Raw genomic sequence first — 27,983 nt, forward strand, 5'->3', positions numbered from 1 at the left:
AACATACAGATTAAAATCTTACCAGTTCAATTTACTTCCTAAAGGTAGTAAAAAGGACAGCAAAGCGAGTGGGTAGGGGACAGTATTGCCTTATGTTTTTCCCCAACTCTTAAATTTCCACCAATGTGCAAATCTTCCCTTTTGGGTTCAACCTAATAGCCAACACTTGTAAAATGCATACCACATGCTAGACACTGTATACATACTTCACATACTGATTCCAAATGGGAAACCTGACTACAGAGAGCTTCAGTAATTTGCTCTAAGCAACATGGTTTGTAGTATTGAAGCAAAGACATTAATCTAGACAGTCTGACTGTAGAACTCATGTTTTCAGACACTTCAAAATTAGGCACCAATAATGCTTCCAATTGTACTCAAAACTTTTACTCAACTTATAAGCTATAAAAGTACTTAGTTTCCAATTAAATACTGCTGTACTACTTATTAAAATTAATTAGGAAAGACACCTTGTCACTGAGAAATTTGTAATTCAAAATTAGGGAGTTATAATCTTCCCATGATAAAAACAACTCACACTGTTCACACCATATACTGGCATGGTAAATAAACAGCAGTCTACCTGGGCACGTCACACAAAAATCTGAAACTCCTTACAACTAGCCCTCACCCACCTCACACCCTGAAATACTATACCAAGAAAACTGTCATTTTATTAACCATGATTAAAATCAGTAGGACAAATAACTGATGACATATTCTTGATGTGATTTGTTTTGATACTTTGTTATGGTTTAGTTTCTTTAAAAATCTAAGTGTACATATATAAGTAAATAAATGTATAGCTTAAACTTGTAGCAAAGTAAAACTAGGACCCTAAACTAAAGCTCTTATCTACCTACATACTCACCAGTTTCAGCTACCTGGTCTTCAACTGCGGGTGCTGAGGCTGCCTCTTCTTCCTCACACAGCCCATTCTGGTGGTTGTGGGTGCTGTCAAAATAGTTTGACTGAAAAACACGCTCAACAATTTCCTTTAAAGCTTTATCTAAAAAAGAATATAAATTATAATGTTAGACTATATGACAATGCCTAGCTTAAAAAAGATTCAACAGTCTAGAAAATATTGTAGTGAGAAAAACTCATCTAATCACTGCTTTTAAAACATATACACACATAAAAGATTAAATTTCGCTGAAGACTAGAATGACAGGAAACAAGAACCTGTTTAAATTTTATGTGCTTTATCAGTCAAAATAAAAGCTGACAACATTCATTCAATAAATATCACCCAACATAAACTATCTTTTGAGCAATGTACTAGACACTGGGGATACAGAAAGTTCTATAAAAATATATAGTAGGGGCCGGCGCTGTGGCACAGCAGGTTAACACCCTAGCCTGAAGCGCCGGCATCCCTTAAGGGTACCAGTTCAAGACCTGGCTGCTCTACTTCCGATCCAGCTCTCTGCTATGGTCTAGGAAAGCAGTACAAGATGGCCCAAATCCTTGGGCCCCTGCACCCATGTGGGAAACCCAGAAGAAGCTCCTGACTCCTGGCTTCAGATCGGCGCAGCTCCGGCTGTTGCGGCCAATTGGGAAGTGAACCAACAGATGCGAAACCTCTATTTCTCTCTCTGCCTCTCCTCTGTGAAACTCAAAATTTCAAATAAATAAATAAATCTTTAAATATATATATGTATATATATATTTATACAGTATTGGTGCGGCGTTGTGGCATAGCAGGTAAAGCTGCCTCCTATAGCGCCAGCATCCCATACTGGCACAAGTTTGAGTTCTGGCTGCTCTACTTCCGATCTAGCTCTCTGCTATGGCCTGGGAAAGCAGTTAGAAGATAGCCCAAGTCCTTGGGCCCCTGCACCTGCGTGGGAGAGCCAGAAGAAGTTCCTGGCTCCTGGCTTCAGATCAGCACAGTTCCAGCCATTGTGGCCATTTCAGGAGTGAATCAGCAGTACACCCTGAGAGGATGATCATGGCTCAAGTACTTGGGTCCCTGTCACCCAGTGGGAGACTTAGATGAAGCTCCTGACTCTTGGCTTCTACCTTGCCAGCCCTGGCGGTTGTGGCCATGTGGGGAGTGAACCAGTGGACAGATCTCTTTATCTCTGTCTCTCTCTGCCTCTGTAACTCTGCCTTTCAAAGAAATAAATAAATCTTTTAAAAAAAATCTTTTTGGAAAAGACCTATTATTTCCCCCCTCACTAAGCTTCATCTGACAGAACAAGTATCAAATACAAAGATAGTAAAAATTACATTTGTGGAAAGGAAGACCGAGAGGTATAAGGCATTAGAACATCAAGGTGAGACCACACAAGGCTTTGCTGGAGTAGGTACTACTAGAGCTGAGACACCAAAGATGAGCAGAGGGGAGCAAAAGTGTTTCAAGGAAGAAAAAAAAGAACTTACAAAGTCCTGAACAAAGAAGGTTGTCAAATACAAGGAACGGAAAGGATGCCACAATAGATGAAGCACAAAGAATAAAAAAAAAGGATAGGGAAAGATAAAGCTGCAGAGATCCTGAAGGCCAGACCAAGAGTGGCCTTATAGTTAAGGTGCATGTAAAACAGAATTGAGGGGATGGCACTGTGGTGTAGTGGGTAAAGCTGCTACCTGCAGTGCCAGCATCCCATATGGGTGCCGGTTGGAGTCCCAACTGCTGCTCTACTTCCCATCCAGCTCTCTGCTATGGCCTGGGAAAGCAGTACAAGATGGCCCAGGTCCTTGTACCCCTACACCCACTTGGGAGACCCGGAAGAAGCTCCTGGCTCCTGGCTTCAGATCAGCGCAGCTCCAGCCGTTGCGGCCAATTGGGAAGTAAACCAGTGGATGGAAGACCTCTCTCTTTCTCTCTCTACACCTCTCTGTAACTCTGCCCTTCAAATAAATAAATAAATCTTTAAAAAAAAAAAAAAATGAAATGAAGCCACTAAAAGATGTTAAAGCCGGACAGAGAGCAGACTCAATAAATTGACTGACTGTATCAGACAAAAGTAAAGTCAACAAATATTTATAAGGTAAATAAAACAAAATTTGGTATAGTAAGGTGGGAGGCACATAAAGAATTACTCTCAATTTTCTGGCCCTGTGGAGTAGATACATAGCAGAGTCATTCTCTGAGGTCACTGTATAAAAAAATAAAACTTCAGACTCCATACTGTACCAAAGTATCATAGAATTAATCCTATTACTAACAGCTCTTTAAATGATGAACAGTTCATATTTTTCCTTACTTCACTTCAAAGACTCAGAACTGTTTTCCAAAACTTAAGACAAATCTAAATGTACATAAAAACACTAATTTGGATACTTAGTACCTTTCCATTAGCTATAAAGATGTTACATTCCTCAGATGTAGGAACGAGATAAGGCAAAAAAATAACAATACAAAGTACAAGCTTAGAGGTTTAATCCTAGTTACTCCTCAATAATGCTCATAAAATCTTAATCACCAAACATAAAACTACTCTTGCAAGTTAACAAGCTTATACACACATAAATTATCTCCTCATCAAATCTCAAAATGGTAAATTCAACACACATTTGCAACATAACCAAAAGCAAAAAGCAAAATATTTTTATAAGGAAACATGGACCCCAATAAAAGTTAACAAGCCAAGAAAATGATTTCTCACATGAAAATCATTACCATTTCATTTGATTTACCCAGTTTCTTAAAGCAAATGTTATTTCAAATTTTGCTATTTAACCTAAATTCAATTTTGCTTTAAAAATAGAGCAAGGTATAAAATCATAAACTTCTACCTTAATATGTTCAAAAATCTATCTAATTAAACCTTTTAAGTAACAAAGGTCAGAATCTATTCCCGGCCAGCACTGTGGCGCAGCAGATTTAAGCCCCACCTGCAGTGCCAGCATCCCGTATCTGCGCCAGTTCTAGCCTTGGCTGCCCCACTTTCGATCTATCTCTCAGCTATGGCCTGGGAAAGCAGCAGCAGATGGCCCGTCCTTGGGCTCCTGTACCCGCGTGGGAGACCAGTAGATGGAAGACCCCCCCCCCCCCCCGCCTTTCTATCCTTCTATCTCTGTGTAAATCTTTCAAATAAACAAATCTTTTTAAAAAATGACTTTTAAGTAGAAAAACTAATTTTAAAAAAGAATCCTTATTTATTTGAAAGAGTTACACAGAGAAGGAGAGGGAGACAAAGAGAAAGAGGTCTTCTTTCTGAGGGTTCACTACCCAGATGGCCGCAACGGCCAGAGCTGCACTGATCCGAAGCCAGGAGTCAGGAGCTTCTTCCTGGTTTCCCTCGCAGGTGCAGGGGCCCAAGCACTTGAGCCATCTTCCACTGCTTTTCCAGGCCATAGCAGAGAGCTGGATTGGAAGTGGAGCAGCGTGTCTCGAATCGGCATCCATATGGGATGCTGGCACTTCAGGTGGTGGTTTTACCTGCTACACCAGAGTGCCGGGCTCCCTCCCCCCTTTTTTTACTTAAAGATTCTTACTTACAAATCAAACTTATCTGTAATACTCACAAGTTGTTCCACATACAGATTTTTCCTTCCCCTCCAGCAAGTCCCACAGGTGAATGGAGGCATGTTCATACTGCTCGTTCAACCTTATAACAATAATAATTTAACAGCGTACTAATTACTTTCTAGTAGTCAACTTCAGACATGTTTAGATAATTTGTATTATCAAATACCACTATACCTCAAGCTCATATCCCGTTCAGGGTCTACCAACTTGTAGAAGTCATCCAACAGAGACAATTCCTCCTCAGACAATATTGGCACTCCATTAAAACCTTGTTTCAAGTCAGTTCGCACTTCATCATCTCCCAATTTGTCCAAAACATACTGCAATTCAAGTATAGTTTTTAAACGCTTCTGTTCGGCTTCTTCTCTCATAAGTTGTTCCCGACGAGCTGTCTTCTTTATTGTTTTCTGAATCTGCACCAGAATATAAACATAAGATATTCAAAGTTCTAACTTTTAAGTACTCCTACTGACTCACAGAGTCAGCACACCCCAGAACAATCCACTTCTGATATGGGAAAGGCATTACAATATACTGAAAACAGTGACTAAAACGGATTTGTTTTTATGAATAACAGGACGCTGCCAGGCATAAACATAGTGTTTTTCCCAATGGTCTTGTCTACCTTGGGAAGTCTGAAGGGATAACTTTACCCAAACTCAAGTATTTCTACCTTCCTTATTTTTAGCATCAGTCTGGGGATGCAAAGGTCAGTCTTTCCGAGAGCCATGGTTGTGCTTTTACCCTTCCTCAGGTTCAGTAGGATGAACTGAGACAGAGAAAGACAAAGAGACACAAATGAAACCTATAAAGAAAGGAATGGGGAAAGCAAACCTGAAGGAATGAAGGTTGCAGTAACTAGACATCTACATTGGCACCAGAGTGGGTACACAGTATTTTAGCAACATGTGACAAATAATATATATGAGTAGAGAGAGACCTAAATGAGACTCTTAAGGGAAGCTTTCAAGAAAGAGACATCTAAGATAGATTATCTTGGAGGATCGTGGTTTAAAGGTAGAGAGGTTTTTACAGGTAGCTAGAGGCAAGAAACAGAAAAAGAGGCATGAATGTGAAAGGAAGTTAAAAAACACAAAAGAAATAATAGAGAGAGTAACTTTGGAGAAGTGAGGATTTGACCTAGTTGTTAAGATGTGCATGTCCCACACTTGAGTGCCAGGATTCAATTTCCAGCACCAGATCCTAACTCCAGATTCCTGTCAAAGACAACTGAGAGGCAACAGTGACAGCTCAAGTAATAAGCTTCCTGTCTCACTTAGGAGATCCAGATTGTGTTCCCAGCTCCTGACTCCAATTCCAGCTCAATCAACTGTTGCAGGCCTTTGAGAGTGAGCCAAAATATAAGAGTTCTAATAAACAGGTTCTTTTTTTAAAAAAGGAAGCCACTTTAGATTAAATGAGCAGTTCAAAGAGAAAAAGAAGATGAGAAGATGGAGCTAAACTGAAGAAACCTTGAATAAAAATTAAAAAGTTGATAGGGGCCGGCACTGTGGCTCAGTGGGTTAACGCCCTGGCCTGAAGCACCAGCATCTCATATGGGCGCCGGTTCGAGACCTGGCTGCTCCACTTCCTGTCCAGCTCTCTGCTGTGGCCTGGGAAAGCAGTGGAGGATGGCCCAAGTCCTTGGGCCCCTGCACCTGCATGGGAGACCCAGAGGAAGCTCCTGGCTCCTGGCTTTGGATCGGCGTAGCTCCGGCTGTTGCAGCCATCTGTGGAGTGAATCATCAGATGGAAGACCTCTCTCTCTGCCTCTCCTCTCTCTGCATAACTCTTTCAAGTAAAATAAATCAATCTTTTAAAAAAAATTAAAAAGTTGTTCAGTAATTGTGGAAAGTTTATCAGAAGCTCACAGTTAAATAAAAGCATTGCCAAAGAAGTTAAAAAAACCAAACAAAAGCTCCTAAAAACACCAAAATTCTAAAATAGAAGCAAAAGAGGATACAGGATCTTTATTCAGTCACAGTAGCATCAGAAATAGGTATCACAGTAACTCTGTGTTTATGACCCATGTTCAAGTTGAGCAGGGTTCAAGCCTGAAGCTCTGACCTAAGTGGAACAAATCCCTATCTGGATGCTGTGGTCTGAACATGTCCTCTACAATTCGTATGAAAGAAACCAATCCTCACAGCGCAAGAGTGGTGGGAAGTAGAGCCTTCTGGGAGGTGCTTAGGTCAAAAGGGCTCCATTGTAATAAATGGATTAATGCCACCAAAACGGGGCAGGCCTTACAGAAGTCGGTCTGCTGTCTCTTACCTTTCCATAGTCTACCATGCAAGGATGCCGAAAGAAGGCCCTTGCCATATGCTGATGCCTTCGTCTTCCCAGTGCCGCCAGAACAGAGAAACGTGTTCTTTATAACTTAATCAATGTCAGATATTGTTACAGCAGCACAAGATAGACTAAGATTGGGTGTTAATTATCTTTTTTGCTTTTCAGGCAAATTATCAAAATTTTCCTCCTTTAATTACATAAAATAAATAATAGTAACATTAACTGCTTGAAATATATTGGCTATGCATCAAATACTGTTCCAAGTACAATCCTGAGGAAGGTAGATAACTATCATCACCATTTTGAAGACTGGAAAACTAAAGGAACTGTGATGACCACGAGGTTTCACCTCACCCGAGTTAGAATGGCCTTCATACAGAAATCAACAAACAACAAATGCTGGCAAGGATGTGGGGGGAAAAAGGTACCCTAATCCACTGTTGGTGGTAACGTAATTGGTAAATCCCCAGAAGACTTAACTTTCTGGTCTCAAATTATCTGACTTTACTGGATTTAATATAGCCCTTTTCTGAAAGGCATTTTTCACCTCAAAAGGTATTATGGAAGACAGTATGGATACCTCAGAAATCTGAATACAGACCTATCATATGACCCAGCCATTCAAACCTGAAAAATTTACCCAAGGGAAATGAAATCAGCATATGAAAGAGTTATTTGCACCCCCATGTTTATTGCAGCTCAATTCACAATAGCTAAGATATGGAATCAACCCCAGTGCCCAATGGCTCCTGGCTTCAGTTTGCCAGAGCTCCAGCCACTGCAGCTATCTGGGGAGTGAACCAGCAGATGGAAGACCTCTCTCTCTCACTGCCTCTCCTCTATGTAACTCTTTCAAATAAATAAGTTAATTAAAAAAATAAATAAATAACAAGAGTCACTGTGTGCTAACTTTCCATGCAGGACCTCTGTCCTAAAAGAGTGGTATTATAACCATGTCTAAGTACTTGCAAAAGATGTATCATGGGGCCGATGCTGTGGTGCAGCAGGTTAAAGCCCTGGCCTGAAGCGCCAGCATTCCATATGGGTGCTGTTTCTAGTCTCGGCTGCTCCTCTTCCGATCCAGCTCTCTGCTATGGCCTGGGAAAGCAGTACAAGATGGCCCAAGTCCTTGGGCCCCTGTACCTGCGTTGGGAGACCAAGAAGCTCCTGGCTCCTGGCTTCAGATCGGCACAGCTCTGGCCGCTGCGGCTATCTGTGGAGTGAACCAGCAGTGGAAGACCCTTCTCTCTGTCTCTACCTCTCTCTGTAACACTGTCTTTCAAATAAATAAAATAAATTTAAAAAATAAAGATGTATCATTCTTGGGTGTTTCCTTAAAGTTAATTAAGTTTCTAAAAAACAAGTGAAATTAATTTCAAGATGCAAGGACTTTTTGAACAGCCCTTGTCTGGACTGTTAAAGAATTTTTTGTTGTTTTTCGTACAAACTGTTGAACTCTTTACTTAGTATAGAGTAGGTCTTCTGTGTATAAAGTTAATTGAAAATGGATCTTAGTAGAGAATGGGACTGGGGATGGGTGAAGGAAGAGGAAGAGTGGGAGAGCAGGTATGGTGGGAAGAATCACTATATTCCTGAAGTTGTACTTATGAAATGCATGAAGTTTGTATTCCTTAAAAGGTTTCTCTGGAAGAAAATTTTTAAAAATTTAAAATAATAATAAAAAAAAGAACTGTGATGAACTTGCCCCCTTTCCCTTTTCCTCTATTGGACTGGTTCTGTTTAACTGGAAAACCTTGTAAAATATAAAAACAGGAAACTTATCCAAGGTCACATAACCATTAAATAAAAGTGATAGAAACAACACTCAACCTAGAAAGCACTGTGGTACAGCGGGTTAAGCTGCCAACGAGTGTACCCTCATCCCTTATCAGAGCACCAGTTCAGTTTCCAGTTATTCCACTTTCAAACCAGCTCCCTGCTAATGCACCTGGGAAGCAGATAATGGCTCAAGTTTTGAGTTCCTGCCCGCCACGTGAGAACCTAGATGGAGTTTGTGGCTCCTGGCTTTGGGCTGGCCCAACCTCAGTTGTTGTGGCCATTTGGGGAGTGAACCAATGAATGGAAGTGCTCGCTCTGGCTCTCTGTCATCTGTCATTCTGCCTTTCAAATGAATCTTAAAAAATAATTCAGTCTAGGCATTCTGGTTCTAATATCAGAACTTTCAATTCCTGTACTTCACTCACTCATCACCTAACAATTTATTTCATTTCACCAAACCAAAGGTAACTTTGTATTTCAATGTTATTAGTCCTTCTCCAAATAAGCTCACACTTACTCAGGAGACTTAACTTTCTTTATATAGATATATTGACTGATTTTGTTTATTTATTTTTTTTTAATTTTTTTTAATTTTTTGACAGGCAGAGAGAAAGGTCTTCCTTTGCAGTTGGTTCACCCTCCAATGGCCGCCATGGCTAGTGCGCTGCGGCCAGCGCACCGCACTGATCTGAAGCCAGGAGCCAGGTGCTTCTCCTGGTCTCCCATGCGGATGCAGGGCCCAACCACCTGGGCCATCCTCCACTGCACTCCCGGGCCATAGCAGAGAGCTGGACTGGAAGAGGGGCAACTGGGACAGAATCCGGCACCCCAACCAGGACTAGAACCCGGTGTGCTGGCGCCGCAAGGCGGAGGATTAGCCTAGTGAGCCGCGGCGCCGGCCAACTATATTGACTGATTTTGAAAGTCAGTGTGACAGAGAGATCTTCCATCCATTGGTTCACTCCAATGCCAGGAGCAAGAGATCCATCCAGGTCTCCCACATGGTGGCAGGGACCCAAACACTAGGGCCATTTTCTGTTGCTTTTCCCAGGTCTTTAGCAAGGAGCTGGATCAGAAGCAGAGCAGCTAGAACACCAACCAGCACCCATATGGGATGCTAGCATCACAAAAAGTGGCTTTACCCATTTCATTACAATGGCAGCCCCAGAAGACGTAACTTTCTGGTCTCAAATTATCTGACTTTGCTTGATTTAATTTTGTCCTTTTCCCAAAGGCATTACTCACCTCAAAAGGTACTTGGAAAAAACTAAAAATTCCTTTGGATCAAAGGTTGACACAAGAGCAATGTCATCAGTCAGCCATATCCCTTTAGAATCCCCAATGGAGGAAATAATCACCAATCATATAAGTGAGTCTCTTTATTTATTGATAGTTAATGGAAAATTGATAGTTAATGGAAAGCAGTATAAGATAGCCCAAGTCCTTGGGCCCCTGCACCTGCGTGGGAGGCCCAGAAGCAGCTCCTGACTCCTGGAATTAGGCATTACAGGACATATGGAAAATTAATGTTTGTGTATTTGTACAGTTGATTTTTTAAACTAATGAGATCTTTAGGGTAACTATTATGTTTGTCATATTTCAAAAGGCAAACTTCAAGTGTTATATTCAACTTTACAGACTAGAAGGCATTTTAAAATATAATTAGATCCAATCCTCTCACCTCATACAAAAGCTACCAATAGTAATGGAAGGATTAAAACCAAAAAAAACAATTTTAACTAATATTATATTTAATTTTATTAACATATATGTTTTTACTTACATCTTGACTTAATGCCATGAAACTCCTTTGTAATTCTTTTGCAAACTCCAAGTTATTTGTGACTTCCTGGTACTTGGACACGGCATCCTAAAATGACAGATAGGGTCAACTTTTCTAGAAATAAAGAACCACAAAATTCATTTTCTTATTTAAAATGTCAACATAAACTCTTTAACTAAAAAAAAATCTTTACCAGCTGATCTTGATTAAGCCTTTCCCCTTTGATCATTCGTTCTTGGTAATCATCAAGCTTACCCTATATTAAAAGAAAAAAAAAATCACTTCATCAAGCTAAAATGACAAAACCATGCAACCTCCTAAAACTGTTTCAAATTTTGCTTTTTAGAGATATACTCGTTTAAATTAGTAATAAAAATTTATTATGAACTAAAAAATAAATGTAAATACTCCAACCACTGCTGAATGAAATTGAGTACTACATTACCAACCACTGACACAGCACTGCTTACTCTGGGTTACTCAAAAGATATGCATTATATAGGACAGGCCTATGGTTCAAACCCACAAGGGTGAGGGAGCACAACTGGTTAGGATCCTGCTTATACCCAAGTGGGTTTATCAGACATATGTAAAATGTCAAATATTTGTCCCTTTCTCCTTTAAAGAATGTGAATAGGTGGTATAAAGAATGTATTTTTCCTGAATAAACCCATGGTATACTCACTGTCTCTAGTGGACCTCATTTATAGTATATAAATATATATATATATAAAACAATGTAGTATTTATAGTCAAAATACCTCTATTTAGATATATAGTTAACAGAAGATCTCCAAATAGAAGGAAGACCCAAAATTTAGCACTAGTACAGAGCTATAATTTAGAACGAGGCACTAAGCAAAACAAAACCAAAAGACCTGCCATTAGCTTACAATTGAAATTTTTTTTTTAATTTATTTTTATTTATTTGAAAGGCAGAGCTACAGAGAGGCAGAGGCAGAGGGAGAGAGAGGGAGAGGGAGAGGGGGAGGGAGGAGAGAAAGAGAGAAAGAGAGAGAGAGAGTCTTGCATCCATTGTTCACTCCCCAAAACGCCACAACAGCTGAAGTTGTGCCGATCTGAAGTCAGGAGCCAGGAGCTTCTTCCAGGTCTCCCACACGGGTGCAGGGGCCCAAGGACTCAGGCCATCTTCTACTGCTTTCCCAGGCCATGGCAGAAAGCTGATCAGAAGAGGAGCAGCCGGGACTGGCACCCATATGGGGATGCCAGCGTTGAAGGCCAGGGCTTTAACCCACTGTGCCACAGCGCCAGCCCCACAGCTGGCATTTATTACCTGTGTTCTTTGTTCGTGTTCAACTTTTTTCAAGACAATTATTGCTAAATCTAGACATTAATATACACTAAATGTACTGAACATAGTTTATATACCCAATCAAAATAAATGTCAAATCAAATTCCTAAAACATGTTTGTATAAACATAAAAAGATAAACAAAAAAGGCTAAGAATGTAGCAGAGTTTCAAAATTACAGCTGGAAATGTTTTCCTTTTGTTGTTTTGTATACTTATAACATATGCATAAAAAATAGAATTCTGGGGTCAATACTGTGGCATACTGGGTAAAGTCACTGCCTCCAATACCGGCACCACATATGGGCGCCAGTTCAAGTCCTGGCTTTTCCATTTCCAATCCAGTTCCCTGCTAATGGCCTGGGAAAAGCAGAAAATGGCCCAAGACATTGTAACCATCTGGGGAGTGAACTAAAGATGGAAGATCTCTCTCTCTCTCTCTCTCTCTCTCTCTCTATATATATATATATATATATATATACACGACTGACTTTCAAATAAATCTTTTGAATAAAGGTAAAATAATAAAATAAATTAAGAAAACTAGAATTCCATGCTAGATAAAGCATGTTAAGATGAGGATACTATAAGAAGGACTTTTAGGACTAGCTATCCTATAGTAGAAAACTCCAACTTTCTACACATCACAAATTGACTATACATCCAGTTGGAGAGCTTCAGAACAGATTACATTTCCCAGGACAGCCACAACATTTGCAGCCTCATACGCTGTTCTACATTGTGACCCTGGCACTCCATTAAAAACCAGTTCAGGGGCAGGCACTTGGCACAGTGGTCAAGAAACTATTTGGAATACCCACACCCCATGTTGAAGTGCCTGGAAGTCCCAGCTCCACTTACAATTCCAGCTTTCTGTTTTTGCACACCCTGGAAGGCAGCAGGGGACAGCTCCATGTGGGAGACCCAGACTGACTTTCAGGCAGCGGCTTCAGTCTAGCCCAGCCCCAGCTGTTGAGAGAATTTAGGAAATGAACCAGCAGATGGGAATATCTCGATGTGTCTGCCTTTCAAATAAATTCAAAAAAAATTTTTTTAATTATTAAAAAAAAACTAATTTCCCCTGCCATTGTCAGGCTTACCCAATAGAGTACAGTCTAAGAGATGCTTTATAAAGTCCATGGCCCATAAAAACAATGTATCTCTGCCTTGAATGCAAGTTACTACACCTTGTATTCAGAACCCTGAGCCATCACACAAAATTCTATAACTCCTGAAGAGCCAGGCTATGCAGAAGCCAAGCTACTCTAAGAAGTCCACGGAAGAGCTCTGGGCAGCAGTCCTGGTGTTCAAGTCATTCTTGCCCAGGCATCAGACATGTGAATGAACAAAGTTTAACTTTCCCAGCTGAGGGTCCAGGCATGATGGAACAGACATCAACTCTGCTGTATGACATGTCAATGCCTGAGGGGCAGACTCAAATGATGGTTTTAAGCCCTTAAGTTTTAGATTAACCTATTACACAACTAAATTGGAACAAGGTTAAATAAAAGGGAAATGAAAATAAAAGGAAAGCAGCTACTATGTGAAACTCAGCTTCACAGTACACATATTTGTGGAATGTTCTGTCAAGAAGAAACGTGCTAGAGCCGGCTGGCATAACAGGAAAGGGCGCCACCTGCAGTGCAGGCATCCCACATGGGCACCAGTTAGAGTCCCAGCTGCTCCACTTCCTATCCAGCTCTCTGCTATGGCCTAAGAAAGAGTAGAAGATGGCCCAATGGCATGGGAGACCTGAAAGAAGCTCCTAGCTCTAGCCATTGCGGCCATCTGGGGCGTTAACCAACGGATGGAAGACCTCTGTCTCTGTGTCTCTCTCTGCCTCTGTAACTCTGCCTTTCAAATAAATAAATAAATCTTAAAAAAAAAAAAGTGCTAAAAAGATACACAGCCAAAATAATTATCTGTGCATTTTTTTTGAAGTTCATATACTTATTTAACTTTGATTTTACATTATTAACATTATTTCTATTTTACCAATTCACGGTAACTTAAGAGTCATGATTTTAACAATTTATTTGCTTTTATTTATTTGAAAGGCAGAAAAAGAACTAGAGAGAGAGAGCACGAGCGAGCGAGTTTGTGTGCTCTCACTTGCTGGGTCAGTCCCTAAACACAGAGCCATCATCTGTGCACTAGCAGGAAGCTGGAATCAGGAGCAGGACTGGGACTCAAATACAGACACTCCCATACAGGATGCAAGCACCTTCAATGATAGGCCAAACATCCACCCAAGAGTCACACTGTGTTTGTCCTCCCACGGTTAACACTCAGCACTACTATTATAAATATCCTAACTTCGCACAGACTTCAGGAAAGCAGGATCCTGAGTCTGGTCACAGTGCCTTAGAAATGGCATTCCCTTAAGGATAACAAACTTACCAATAAAACTGCAGAATGACAATAAAAAAACTGTTTTCTATTAAAGAGCCCTAGTTTTATCTTTACCATTATAATAATGGATCTCAAGGCTGCTAAGGTGTACAGAACTTTTATGACCACGAATCTAAGCCAGAAGGAATCTCTGTTCACTATCACATATAATCAGATCTCTATATAGCAGAGACCCAATATTGATCTAAGTCAGTGATTTTCAGTGTGGTCCCCAAGCTAGCAATGTCAGCATCACTGGGAAACTATCAAAATGCAATCACCCCAGATCTACTCAGTCAGAAACTTTAGAGGTGAGAGCTAGCAATTTTTTTATCAAGTCCACAGGGTGACTCTGATGCATCCTTAAACTTGAGAAATTTTCATAAGTCATACAGCAACTTCCTTGTGATAGCGAGTCCAAAAGAACCTAGAAATAAGAAATCCTAAGGCCGGCGCCATGGCTTAACAGGCTAATCCTCCACCTTGCAGCGCCAGCACACTGGGTTCTAGTCCCGGCTGGGGCGCCGGATTCTATCCCGGTTGCCCCTCTTCCAGGCCAGCTCTCTGCTATGGCCAGGGAGTGCAGTGGAGGATGGCCCAAGTGCTTGGGCCCTGCACCCACATGGGAGACCAGGAGAAGCACCTGGCTCCTGGCTTTGGATCAGCAAGATGCGCCAGCCACAGCGGCCACTGGAGGGTGAACCAACAGCAAAAAGGAAGACCTTTCTTTATCTCTCTCTCTCACTATCCACTCTGCCTATCAAAAAAAAAAAAAAAAAAATCTTGAATTTGTGATTTGATTTGTGTCCTTAGAAACCATCCATCACATGGCTGCCTCAATTTAGGAATAGGTTGCATAAAAGTTCAGCTTTGAGGGGCCAGCGTTGTGGCATAGCATGTTAAAACAGCAGCATGCTACGCCAGCATCCCATACAGGCACCAGTTCAAGTCCTGGCTGCTCCACTTCCGATCCAGCTCCCTGCTAATGCACCTGGGAAAGCAGCTGAAGATGGCCCAACTGCTTGGGCTCCTGCCTTTCAAATAAATAAGTCTTTAAAAAAAAAAAAAAAAAAAGTTCAGCTTTCAACTCAGTAAATTTGCTGAATGATGGATTGGTTTGGTTTCTAATCAGTTAGCATTCTTTATAATTGAACTCAATGGAAATCCACACTAGAAACAGAAAGCCTCATTTTTACAGATTTATTTATTTGAGAGGCAGAGTTACAGAGACGGAGAAACACAGAGAGAGGTCTTCCATCCGCTGGTTCACTCCCTAAATGACTGCAACGACCAGAACTGGGATGATCCCGAAGCCAGGAGGCAGTTCCTTTTTTCGGTCTCCCACAGGAGTTTAGGGGCCCAAGCACTTAGGCCATCTTCTACTGCTTTCCCAGACCAAAAGCAGAGAGCTGGATTGAAAGAAGAGCAGCCGGGACAGGAACCTGTGCCCATGTGGGATGCTGGATGCCGGCACCAAAGGCAGAGGCTTAACCTACTAAGCCACAGCCCTAGCCCTCTTAGAGCAAGCAATTCTAATTTTCAAAATTAAAATATCTTGCTATAGCTTTCAGTCCCAGCTAACTCCTGAGTAACTTCATTGATAAGGAAAAGGATATGATATTGCACAGGTCCAAATACTACCATTCGCCTAATCATTGCAGAGTAAACTACTGAGAAACAAATCACAACATATTAAAAGTGGCTTCATGGGGCCGGTGTCGTGGATCACTTGGTTAATCCTCCGCCTGCAGCACTGGCATCCTATATGGGCGCCGGGTTCTAGTCCCGGTTGCTCCCCTTCCAGTCCAGTTCTCTGCTGTGGCCCGAGAAGGCAGTGGAGGATGGCCCAAGTGCTTGGGCACCTGGACCCGTGTGGGAGACCAGGAGGAAGCACCTGGCTCCTGGCTTCAGATCGGCGCAGCGCACTGGCCGTAGCGGCCATCTGGGGGATGAACCAACGGAAGGAAGACCTTTCTCTCTCTCTAACTCTGCCTAATAAAAAAATTAAATAAATAAAAGTGGCTTCATTCCTATTGTCACTCCCTATTCAAACAGCTTACCTTAAGTCCAACTAGAAAATCTGTCTACTTGGAGTTGGTATGAACTAAGTCAATGCAGAAGGACTTGTCATACTGATAGATCCAATGTTAGCATTGACAAAAACAAAGGGACAAAGACAGGAATAAAGGGCTCCACACAAATACAGCTTTGTTCTTCCCTAAACTAGAACATGGCCGCCTAACACAGTAGTGGTAAAGAGAATTGGTCAACTATCACTATCTATCTCATCAAAAGATTAAGCATTTTGTTCCGCAAAATGGAGCCATTTTCCTAGCATAAAAAGATTTTGTAGAAAGTTAGTAATACAAATCTGCCCTCTTAGATTCTATGTTAAAATATATTATCTTGAAATTCAAAGTAGGATTCCTTTTTTCAACTACTGAACATCCCACGTATATTGAAAGTCATTTACAGCACCACATAAAATCCATGGAATGTCCCAGATACCACCAAGTCAATGAAGAGGAACCATGGGACAGAGCTGTGACTATACCCACTAGATATCAAGACTTCAGTCATGTAGCACTAAGAATTACCACAAGCACTACCCAGGTCCCCCCCCCCCCCCCCCGCGCCTCTTTTTTTAAGTTATTTATTTGAGAAATAGCAACACTGAAGAGTAAGACAGAGTTATCCTCCATCTGCTGGTTCACTCTCCAAATGGCTACGAAAGCCAAGGACAGGCCTGGGCTGAAGCAAGGAGCCAGAACTCTACCTTGTTTACCCACAAGGGCGGCAAAAGCCCAAGCACTTGGGCCATCTTCCACTGTCTTCCCAGGGGCATCAACAGTGAGCTGGATTGCAAAGAGCACATTAGGGACTCTCCTGTTTCTTTGTGCTTTTAAGAGTGAACAGGATTCACTGTGTGATACTTAAACTACCAGGTGGCTAACATTACGAGGAGGTACTATTATCAACCGTAGGTCACCTAATCATAAACTGAAAGACAGCAGTTAAACAACGGGCTGAAGGTCATGAATTCTAGAAAATTCATTTATGCCTCAGCATCCTTCTCCGAGGCACACAGTTCTCAGTTACTAGATGCCACTCTGGATTCCAGCTGTTGCTGCACTGTTTCTGCCTCTGCCACTGCTGCTTTCCTTCTTCTGAATACTGTTATGTTGGTGAATCCCCAAGAATTCATCACCAAAGTTACCTCATTAAACGGGTTTACTTTTTTTACTCAATACAATACTGTTAGACTGTTAGGGTGCTAGAAGATGGGTATCCAAGATCGATGTTCTCATAAGCTCATTTTCTTTACTGTTATATCCAATAGATTGCAAAAATAGGTAACAAAATATTTTCAGGGGCTGGTACAATGGCTTAGTGAGTAAAGCCGCAACTTATGGTGCCAGAATCTCATATGGGTGCCAGTTCAAGTCCCGCTACTCCACTTTTGATCCAGCTCTCTGCTATGGCCTGAGAAAGCAGCGGAAGATGGCCTAAGTGCTTGGGCCCCTGCACCCATGTGGGAGACCCAGATGAAGCTCCTGGCTTCAGACTGGGCCAACTCAGGCCATTGTAGCCATTTGAGGAGTGAATCAGCAGATGGAAGACCTCTCTCTCTCTCTCTCTCTGTAACTCTGCCTTTCAAGTAAATAAGTCTTTAGAAAACATTTTCAGGGTGGCGCCACGGCTCACTAGGCTAATCCTCCACCTTGCGGCGCCGGAACCCCGGGTTCTAGTCCCGGTTGGGGCGCAGGATTCTGTCCCAGTTGCTCCTCTTCCAGCCCAGCTCTCTGCTGTGGCCCGGGAGGGCAGTGGAGGATGGCCCAAGTGCTTGGGCCCTGCACCTGCATGGGAGACCAGGAGAAGCACCTGGCTCCTGGCTTCGGATCAGTGCAGCTCGCTGGCCTTAGCGGCCATTTGAGGGGTGAACCAATGGAAGGAAGACCTTTCTTTATGTCTCTCTCCCTCACTGTGCCTGTCAAAAAAAAAGAGGAAACATTTCAAATTATACATTTAAAAAGAACCAAACATAATAAAAGATTCCAAAAAAATAAGTACTTAAGCCAGATAATTGTAAATAGTCACAAGAAAATTAGAAGACACCACCTCTAAAACTAACTTGAGTATCCAGGAAAACCATATTACTGTTCTCAATTACGATCTCTAAACTGGGACAGAACATGAACATAAAATGAAACCTAAAATAAGACCAAGAATTGCCTATATCCTCCCTCCTCAGACTATACAAGAACCTTGCTCACACTACCCAGACTCTAAACAAGGGTATTCTACTTGCCTACTCATCAAGTCTACTCATGTAAGGAAACAAAAATAAAACCCTAGAGGCAAAATTCTATTTCAGTAAAAAACAAAAACTACTAATCCAAGTAACTAGCTCTATTCAAAAGCATTTCCCCCCTGGATTAATCTTTTTTAACAGATTTTCCTCCTTCCATTTTAAAGGTTTGTTGATGAAGCTACAAATGTAGCTTAATGTAATGATTTAGTCAACCTAGCAAATGTACTTATTTAGCATATACCATGTGCAAGGAAGCACAATGGAGTGATTACTAGTCTGTGCCCACAAACAGCTCACCAACAATTTATTTTTTATCTGAAAGGCAGATTAGAGAAAAGAGAGAGAGAGAAAAACATCTTCCATCTGCTGGTTCACTCCCCAGATGGCTGCAAATGGCAGGGTTGGGCCAGGCCTGAGCCAGGAGTTTCTTCCATTAGCACCAATTTAGAAAAACATACAAGGAAAGGGTTAACAGAAGAAGTTAAAGGAAACAGACTACATTTATTCAGGCATGGTCAAGAACATGGTCAAGAAGCACACCTTTCCCTTTCCTCAGGAAGCAGGAATTCGGAACCCTGCCCAGGAAAGTCTCATTTTCATCAGTGCTTTTGTACTCCTGTTCTACCCAGAGTCCTAGAAGTACAGAGAAATGAGCTGAACTCAAGCAATTTGCAGCAGTGCTTTTGCCTGAATTTCTCTTCTGCTACTCTCTCATTCTTCTCTATTGAATACTATCATTTCCTCCAGAAAAAGGAGCCAATTACTAGAAGAACTTCAGGAGCTTATTAGTAAACAAGAATTCAGGCTGCGGTAGTGGGTAAAGACATAGCCTGCAGTGCCAGAATCCCATAAGGGAGCTGGAGTTCTGATTGCTCCACTTCCGATCCAGCTCTCTGCTATGTTCCTGGAAAGCAGCAGAAAATGGCCCAAGCCCTTGGGCCACAGCTCCCACGTGGGAGACTGGAAGAAGCTTCTGGGTCTCCGCTCGGCACAGCTCCGGCAGCTGCAGCCATCTGGAGTGAACCAGCAGACCTCTCTGTCTCTACCTCTTTGTAATTCTGCCTTTCAAATAAATAAAATTTTTTTTTTTTTTTTAATGACAGATAGAGGTTGACAGTGAGAGAGAGAGAGACAGAGAGAAAGGTCTTCCTTTGCCGTTGGTTCACCCTCTAATGGCCACCGCAGCCGGCGCACCGCGCTGATCCGAAGCCAGGAGCCAGGTGCTTCTCCTGGTCTCCCATGCGGGTGCAGGGCCCAAGCACTTGGGCCATCCTTCACTGCACTCCCAGGCCACAGCAGAGAGCTGGCCTGGAAGAGGGGCAACTGGGACAGAATCCGGCGCCCCGACCGGGGCTAGAACCCGGTGTGCCGGCACCGCAAGGCAGAGGATTAGCCTATTGAGCCGCGGCGCCGGCTATAAATAAATATTTTTAAAAATTTTAAATAGTAAACAAGAATTTAGATGAAAAGGTGGTCACACCTACTTCTCTCTACTGATAACGCTTTTCCTAAATGTTTCTGGTTTACAACAAGCAAACATTTAGTACAGACCAGCAAATATGCATGGGGGCTTACCTAAGCAGAAAGTAAAACCACAGAAATTAATGAAAGTTTATGTTCCAATAACACCTGATACATTCACTAGGCCTTTACCTGAACGTTCTCCTCAGGACTCTATGTACAAACATGGCCATTTAACATGATGTCAATAAAAAGACCTAACAGGCAGGCGCCGCGGCTCACTTGGCTAATTTCTCTGCCTGCGGCGCTGGCACCCCGGGTTCTTGTCCCGGTTGGGACACTGGATTCTGTCCTGGTTGCTCCCCTTCCAGTCCAGCTCTCTGCTCTGGCCCAGGAGGGCAGTGGAGGATAGCCCAAGTGCTTGGGCCCTGCACCTGCACGGGAGACCAGGAGGAAGCACCTGGCTGCTGGCTTCGGATTGGCACAGCACGCCGACCTTAGCGGCCATTGGGGGGGGTGAACCAATGGAAGGAAGGCCTTTCTCTCTGTCTCTCTCTCACTGTCTAACTCTGCCTGTCAAAAAAAAAAAATAATAAATAAATAGACCTAACAATAAAGAAATAAAACATTTTTTCTTCTGCTTTCAGCTTATTAAGAGAGACTACTGAAAACTAAAGATCTGAAGTAAAAGGCTTTCGTTGGTTCTAAATAAGCACAAAAAGGTACACCTATGTTACAGAACACTACAAATTCCAACCACCCCATACAACAGTACAAGAGACTTTGGAAATCGCCCATTTCAACCTGGGGCACTTTATATAAACATGTCAGTTTCCTTTTCTTGGACTGCATTCTAAGGTGACTTTAAACTCTTAAAAAAATTATATCTTTAATAGAATAGTAATTAAGGCCATGAGACAAAGTTGCTGTATGTTTAGCCTTTTGTAAATAAAAGTATTTAATTTCTTAAAACAGCAGTATTGGTCTTCATCTAGCCTCAAATATAAAATAAGAAATTAAATAAAATTACAGCAAATTGTATCATACAAAATGTAACCTCATTCAAATATTTACTATATGGGAACTATCCTAGAGTAAAATAATGTGGCTAGGCTAAAACAACCCATTCTCATTCTAATACTTGGGATTCTACTCTTACCCCAGAAAAAGGTACCCAGTAAGGAAGCTCTCAACTTTACTTTTTAAATACCTTCCTGTATTACTTGCGTACACACAGGCAGCGGGAAACAAACACTACAGCTGTTTTACTGTAACAAGGTGAATGCAAAACAAAGTACTCTGCCCTCTGCACTGCAGAGAAGTTCTGGCAGCCAATGGCAAAGCTGACACATCAGAGGTCCCACTGTCAAGACACACTCCAGATGTTAGTGCCAAGAAAAGATTTTACTTGAAAATTAGTTAATACTTTTATTTCGAAACAGCTACACTGAAAAATTCTAAGCAGAAGGACACTGCAATGCTCTAGAACAAAGTGTTACATTCAGGATAGCCTCCTTTTTAAATATTATTAACTGCAAAGCTACAAAGTGCATAAAATCTTAAAAGAGTAATCTAAAAGCACACTACACTTTTACCTATCAGTCTTGATCACTCATTGGTTACCAATCAGTCAGGGTCTTTTGTCTTTCAACCGAAAGACACTTAACCTTCCACCTACCAAAGTCACTAGTCTACTATAATTTAGAGTAGAACAATTTTAAATGTTATATATTAAAATATCCTGTATTCTACATTAAACTGGTTACATCTTACTATATCAAATGAGCTCCCTTTTTAAGATTAAGACCTGGTTTCATAGCCTAGGGCCCCATTCTGAACCAATGAACTGATGAAGAAAACTAGGCAGTAAATAACTCAATTCAGTATTAATCATTTAAGATTTATAAATGGGAGTTTTATACTTGATTCTCTTTATCACCACTGTATTCTCTCTGCTACTTGTTCATGCAGTCTTTATAAGCCCAAATTTTTAAAACCACCAAGCCACTGAGTTGCATTACATAATAGGATCATATTTCATCAACATTAAGCATGCATTCACACTGAACAGATGCTCAGCTTTCCTCACATTAGGAAAGGAATAATTTTGTTTTTTAAACAAAGTACAATAAATTTATTATAATTCTCTATGCCTTGACATGATACTACATATCCACTGAGTAAATTCTATCAGGGTACTTGATGTTAGAATCCACAGGGGGAAGAAAGGATATTTTGGTCCAGAAGGTTCCAATATGAATAGGTCATGACTGAAATACAAGTCAAATATGTTACTAATGGGCTGATACAAAAATAAGTCCAGTTGTAAATGCTATCTTACTTTATTCCATTAAGGTTCCTAAAAAGGAATTCAAAACTGATTTGTAACGCAAGTTCTATTTCAGGTACATTAGAAATACTCCTACTGAATCACAGTAAATCCTCTCATAAAGCCAAAACAGCTGGATATTAAGAAAAAGAAATTTAAACTAAAAACCAGATGTGTTTAAATTAGGGGAAAATGCATATGCCTGAATTTTGCAAAACAGTAAAATACAGTTTTAGTTACAATAACGACTATTTAACAAATCAGTACTCAGGCTTTGGCTCATGAAGGCGCCTCACTTAACTGTAACTTGACTTTCTTCCTATCTAGCACCCAAAACTCTGAAATGGCAGGAAAAAGATGCAAATTATATTTGTTACTTTGTGCAATTTGTTAAATTTCTATCATTACAAGGCAATCTCAGTATTTATAAACTCAGTCAATAACCTCTGTAATAATTACATTACTCTGTCTCCCATAATTTGGAGGGAGAGGATGCGAGTGTATACACACCTTGTACACATGGGGGAGACCTGTCATGGTTCAAGTCCTCACCGGGCTTAAAAACAAAATTTCTGTTTTTCAGATGTACTTGAACACCAGATGCAAGTCACTTCACAACTAAGCTGGCTATTTATCAGTGCCTTACTTCATATTTGTCTTTGAAGAATTATTTTTCAGTCATTAACATAAATGTCTATACTGAAAATATGTCATTAACATTTATGGTCTGATTCCTATCCTAAAAAAAAGATTTCCAAGAAATTCTGAAAATTAAGGCATTGAAGCATCAGCCAGACTGATAGGACTGTGTATTACACTGAGAAGATTTTAAGACACCAAAGTTAAACTCATTTTCAAATAGGGTGGCATAAAATTAAATTCCATGGGCAGCACTCAAGATACTAGCCTTGGGTATGCTTGTTTTATTCTACATTTGAATGCAGCTATACAGATAGGCCTATTATTCCGTTCACTTATAATAAAATACATTTACCCCCCCCAAAAAACAAACCTACACATCCTAAGATTGTTTCATTTCTCAATTTCAAATAAAGTCCTTGAAATGCCAAGTAAAATTTCCAACCTTTATTACTTAAGAGACAGAGTTTGTTTTAAAATCCTCTCAAAAAGTAAAATAAGTCAGTAAATAAGCAATTATAAGAATTTAAGGCCTAAATCCACAGCTCAGATTTTTGCCATACATTCACACTGTCTCAACGCCTTAAGTAACACTATAAGGTGAACGGCTAACTAAGCAATTTTAAATATCCTCAAAAATTCGAGTTGTTATCACAAATAGGTAGTACCGGAGACGGACAAGTAAAGTTATGCTGTAAAAGGGAGTGAGCATTAGCAGCCACCGATGTAACTGCTCCATTTTTCCCACGACGATTTTGCTTCTTCCTTTCCACCTCCAACCTTCCCGTGCGAGCCCCTCTCCATCCGCACGCACACACCCCTGCTAGGCAGAGTTGGGACACTGTCCTGCGCTGAGAGCGGAAAACAAAAGGCCGCCTGGAAGGCAGCCCTCCGGAGTGGACCAGAATGGCCAAACGCTGAATCCAAAACCAGTGGGTGTGGCTCGATTACTTTTGGAGGGGGGCGCGGGAGGCCAGTCCGGCGGCCGCCGGCCTCGGCCCTCCCCCTCTGCTTTCGCTTTGTGCTCACAATGCAGCTCCAGTACAGCGCTGCCCTCCCCCCGCAGCCGCCGCCATGTTAGACACTCTCTCCATGTGCCCGGAGACCCAGCGAGCGCCTGGTGGCCGAGCCGGACCCACCCCCCGACCAGCCTCCGCCGTGGCGGTGCCCCAGCCCCTCCTCAGTCCCCGGGAGCGGAGAGTCGCTGCGGGAAGTCCTCCCACGATCCGGCTGCGCGTGAGGCCCGGGGGACACCCAGACAATTGAAACAAAGAGGGAAACGTGGGGGAGCCCGGTGGCTGGGGGCGGAGGGCAGCGCACGCACGGCCGAGGCCCGCTCCGAACGGGCCGCACGGAAACACAGCCATTCTGCTCTGAGATGCGGGACACGCTTCTCCCCGAGGGAGGAGGAAGAGGGGACGGTCGGCAGGCCGGAGCACACGGGGACGGAGCGGACAACCCCGGGGCTGTGCGACACAGGCCGCCCCAACTCCACGAGGCAGGCGGTTGAGCCCGGAGCCCCCCGCCTTCCCCGCTGGCCCTGGTCCAAGGAGCCGGGCCTCGTGGGATGGGGACCAGGGCATCACACAGTCGCCAACCCCGAAGGCCAGGAAGCCCAAGTCGCACGCAGCCCCCGGGGCCGCAGCGCGTCCGGGTCAGGTGACAGGCACCTCCCCCAGGAGCCCGCTTTCCGGCACGAAGCTCCCGCTGACCACGGAGACTGGGCGTGGGGGCCCGGGACCCAGGAAAGCGGCAGGAAGTGCAGCGCCAGCGCCTGGGGGCGGGGTGGGGGGGCGCGCAGAGCCCGGCCGCAGCAGACCCTCCCTCTCCCGCCGGGTCCTGGCACCTTTTTCTTCTCCAGGTTCCGAAGTTTCTTGTCGATCACCCCGAGAATCTGCTTCATGGCCTCGGTCTGGACGGCGCCGGTGCCGGTTGCGGGGTGCTGAGAGGCCGGCGCAGCGGCCCCGGCCCCCGCCGCCGCCTCACTCCCCGAGGAACCCGACGGCGGTGGCGGTCCGGACGACTTGCTGCCGCTTCCGCTGTGGCTGGTGGCCGAGGGCATCTTCAGACCGTGCAGGGAGAGAAGAAAAAGCGGGAGGAAGGACAAGAGCGGCCAAGTCAGAAGACGGACGGGGCGAGACGCGGGACAAAACGCGCAGCCGGCGGGAGCCTGCGCGAGCGGGTGGGGGAGGGGGCGCGCGCACGACGCCGGGGCAGGAAGAGAGCGCGGGCGCGCGCGCGCGACCCGCCAGCGGGGCGCCCGGCCGGCCTCGCGCCGCCCCCCGCCCCGCCCCTCCCCCGCGCGAGCCGCCGCTCGGCCTACCCGCCCCGGGGCACCGAGGCTCGCGCCGGGGGCGGGGCCTCGCCGCGCCGGCCGCCAACGGCCAGGGCAACGGTCCCCAGCGGGCGGGCCGGGACGCGCCGCCTTCCGAGGAGGGGAGGGGAGACGGAGGTCAGGGGTGGGGGGGGCGGGGAGAGAAGGGCACTGGAAGTGGCTGGGGGTGGGGAGGACTGGAGGAGCAAGCCCCTCGCGAAGCTCCAGGCGACGCGGAGGTAAAGGACACTCTTCGCAGCGGCCCTCTTCCCCTTGAGCGCCTCCGCGGTCCGGGCTGGCGCTCACCGTGCGCGCGTGGAGGCCGCTGGAGATCCCGAGTGGGCAGCTGAGGGGACAAAGGGTGGCAAGTGCGTTCCGGGCAGTGTCGCGCGCTCCGTGGGCGCAGGCCGCTCCGCCCTGTGCCCGCTGCACCGAGAGCCGCTCCTAGTGAGGCGAGAGCCGGCAGCGGGAGGGACTTAGCCAGCCAGCCAGCCCTCTAGGGCGCGGGGGGCGGGAGACGTGCGAGCGGGGCCTTCCTCGGCCGCTGGGGCTGCCCGGCGCGAACGCCTGCCCGGGAGCGCCGGCCCGGCCGCCTCCCCTCCGGGCCCCGGGCCCCGCGCTGGCGGGGGTGACCCCCGGGCCCTGGGCGGGGCGGCCCTGGGAGGCGGCTGTCGCTGCCCCTTGGCATTTGGAGCGAAATCGAAGCTAGGGTCCTTCAGGCGAAGTCGCCTGGCGTCCAAACGGGGACAATAGGTGTCAAGCTGCTGGCTCGGGAGCTGGCGACTGCCCTAGGAAGAGCCCTTATTTGGTGGGGGTGGGGGCTGTGGGGGGGGCAAAGGTTTCTGCAAGTAAGGGGTGCGTGGGGTGGGTGCTGCAATCTCAGCTTGCAGAATTCCTGAATACAGAGCAAGCAAACTCCCGCACCTCAAGAGGTCTTTTTCAAAAACAGACGCCTGACCCTTTTCTCCAGTCACCCGGTAACCTAGGAGTTCCCTGTCGAACGCGCCGGGAATGGGCATGACCCATGGCATTTTGAGTCTTAGGACTCCACGCTCACGCGAAACTTGATCTTCAGCTACCCTAGCATGAAGTGTATCCAGTAGACCCGAGTATTAGGAATTATTCGGCTTTTTTTTCCCCCTTTGTGTCAGCCTAAAACAAAAAAGTTGAATGAAATTTTAAAAATCCAAGAGGATTCTTCCAGCCTTGGGGTGCGGTGGGTGTGGACAGTGAGCAGAAAATAAATAGCCAAGTGCTGGAAGCAGTGTATTAAAGGGAATATGATCAGTGGGAAATTCAGCATCATGATGTTGTAGGACAACAGTAAAGGACCAATCTACGACTCAAATTCCATGCGAACGGGATGTAGAAGAGGGTTCCAGCCGACCCACTGTTCCCTGGGGACTAAAGTGAGTAACACTGGCTGGCCAACAGTGCTTCCGGGGGCAGCCTCTGGTCTCAAGATACACCCCTTAGCTGCAAAGTGTTATCTACTCCTTCAAATATTTATTGAGCACCCGCCTGCATGCTGGAAGCGTCAGTGCTCGAGATTGGGAACATAAATATCTTCATGGAACTCAGATTCTTGAGTAAGGAAGGGACAACAAGTAAATATATGTATATGTGTCAAGTAGAGTATTGGAGGAGAAAACAAATTTTGTAAAGGGGGGGGGGGGCGCGCTGTCAGGAAAAGCCTACTGAGTAACATTTGAGGTGAGGTAGAAGGCCAAACAGCTTCATTGGAGGAAGAATTTTCCAGGTAGGGGAACAGCAAACACTGAGCTGGAGTGTGTTTGGTGGGTTCAAGGCAAGGAGGTCCAAGTGCCACAGCACAGCGTGAAGGTGAAAGACCTAAAAGGGAGTCAGTCTTACAGGGGCCGATGGCCGCCGTAGACTTTGGCATTCGGTGAGTGAAGTGGGGAGTCATAATTTCAAACGGGAGTGTCTCGATCAACCAGTGTTTGAAATCACTTTTGCTACTGCGTGAAGAATTTACAGTATGTGTGTTTTGGTACTGAGAGTGAGGGTGGAGCAAGAGCAGAAGCTAGGAGACCAGTTAGGAATCTATTGAAATAGCTCAGCCCACATGTGGTAGCCAGGGCAGGGTGTAGTAAAGTAGGTGGTGATAAGAGGTTGCATTCCTTATGCCCGATTTGCTAACCAGTTATATGTTAGGTGTGAGGGAAATTGAAATTGGCCTTAGGTTATTCAAGATTTAAGTACCTAAACTATTCTTGGCACTGTGATGAACAATTATGCTAGACCTAGAGGCTAGAAAGTAAGATTATAATCCTTGGCTTCCTGCAATCTGGTATATTCAGCCCAACCCAGACCTACTGAATGAACCTGCATTTTAACAAGATCTGCAGGTGTGTATATACATTACAGTTTGAAAAATCACCTCCTTAGAACTTGACCTGTCAGTGTCTTTGAGATGGTACATGAAATACCCTTTTGGTATACCAGAGCTATAGAATCAGACTCCTGAAATGGAGCCCAAGTCTTTTTTTTTTTTTTTTTAAGTTTATTTATTTGAGAGGCAGAAGCAGAGGCGGGGGGGGGGGGGTGTCTTCCGTCCGCTGGTTCACTCCCCAAATGGCCACAATGGCCGGAGCTGAGTGGATTCAAAGCCAGGAGCCAGGAGCTTCTTCCAGGTCTCCCAAGTGGGTGCAGGGTCCCAAGCACTTGGGCCATCTACTGCTTTCCCAGGCCATAGCAAAGAGCTGGATCAGAAGAGGAACAGCTAGGACTCAAACTGGTGCCATATGGACTACTGTTTCTGTAGGCTGCGGCTTTACCTGCTCTGCCACACACTGCCCCTTTAACAACCCTACTAGGTAATCCTGATGCATGCTAAAGTATGAGAACCAGAGACTTAGACTTCCAGTGATTC

At 44.2% G+C, this 27,983-nt stretch overlaps 1 protein-coding gene across 3 annotated transcripts in view; it reads right to left on the bottom strand.

Moving 5' to 3' along the window:
* CAPRIN1 (cell cycle associated protein 1) overlaps positions 1 to 25,542 on the bottom strand; it is a 43,225-nt gene extending 17,683 nt beyond the window's left edge. The window contains exons 1-7 of one of the 3 annotated variants that reach the window (XM_062196322.1): positions 25,397 to 25,542; positions 24,623 to 24,838; positions 10,528 to 10,590; positions 10,335 to 10,421; positions 4,655 to 4,893; positions 4,477 to 4,559; positions 872 to 1,009 (exon numbers count right to left, since the gene is read on the bottom strand). In XM_062196322.1, coding sequence (XP_062052306.1) covers positions 872 to 1,009; positions 4,477 to 4,559; positions 4,655 to 4,893; positions 10,335 to 10,421; positions 10,528 to 10,590; positions 24,623 to 24,838 — 826 coding nt within the window. In that variant the 5' untranslated portion in view covers positions 25,397 to 25,542. Of the gene's footprint in view, positions 1 to 871; positions 1,010 to 4,476; positions 4,560 to 4,654; positions 4,894 to 10,334; positions 10,422 to 10,527; positions 10,591 to 24,622; positions 24,952 to 25,396 lie in introns of those variants that run through there. The other 2 variants (XM_062196321.1, XM_062196323.1) reach the window with 2 other exon arrangements.
* Positions 25,543 to 27,983: the final 2,441 nt, after the last annotated feature.

The sequence above is a fragment of the Lepus europaeus genome, chromosome 7, assembly GCF_033115175.1.
Source record: "Lepus europaeus isolate LE1 chromosome 7, mLepTim1.pri, whole genome shotgun sequence".
In the NCBI taxonomy this organism is placed as follows: Eukaryota; Metazoa; Chordata; class Mammalia; order Lagomorpha; family Leporidae; genus Lepus; species Lepus europaeus.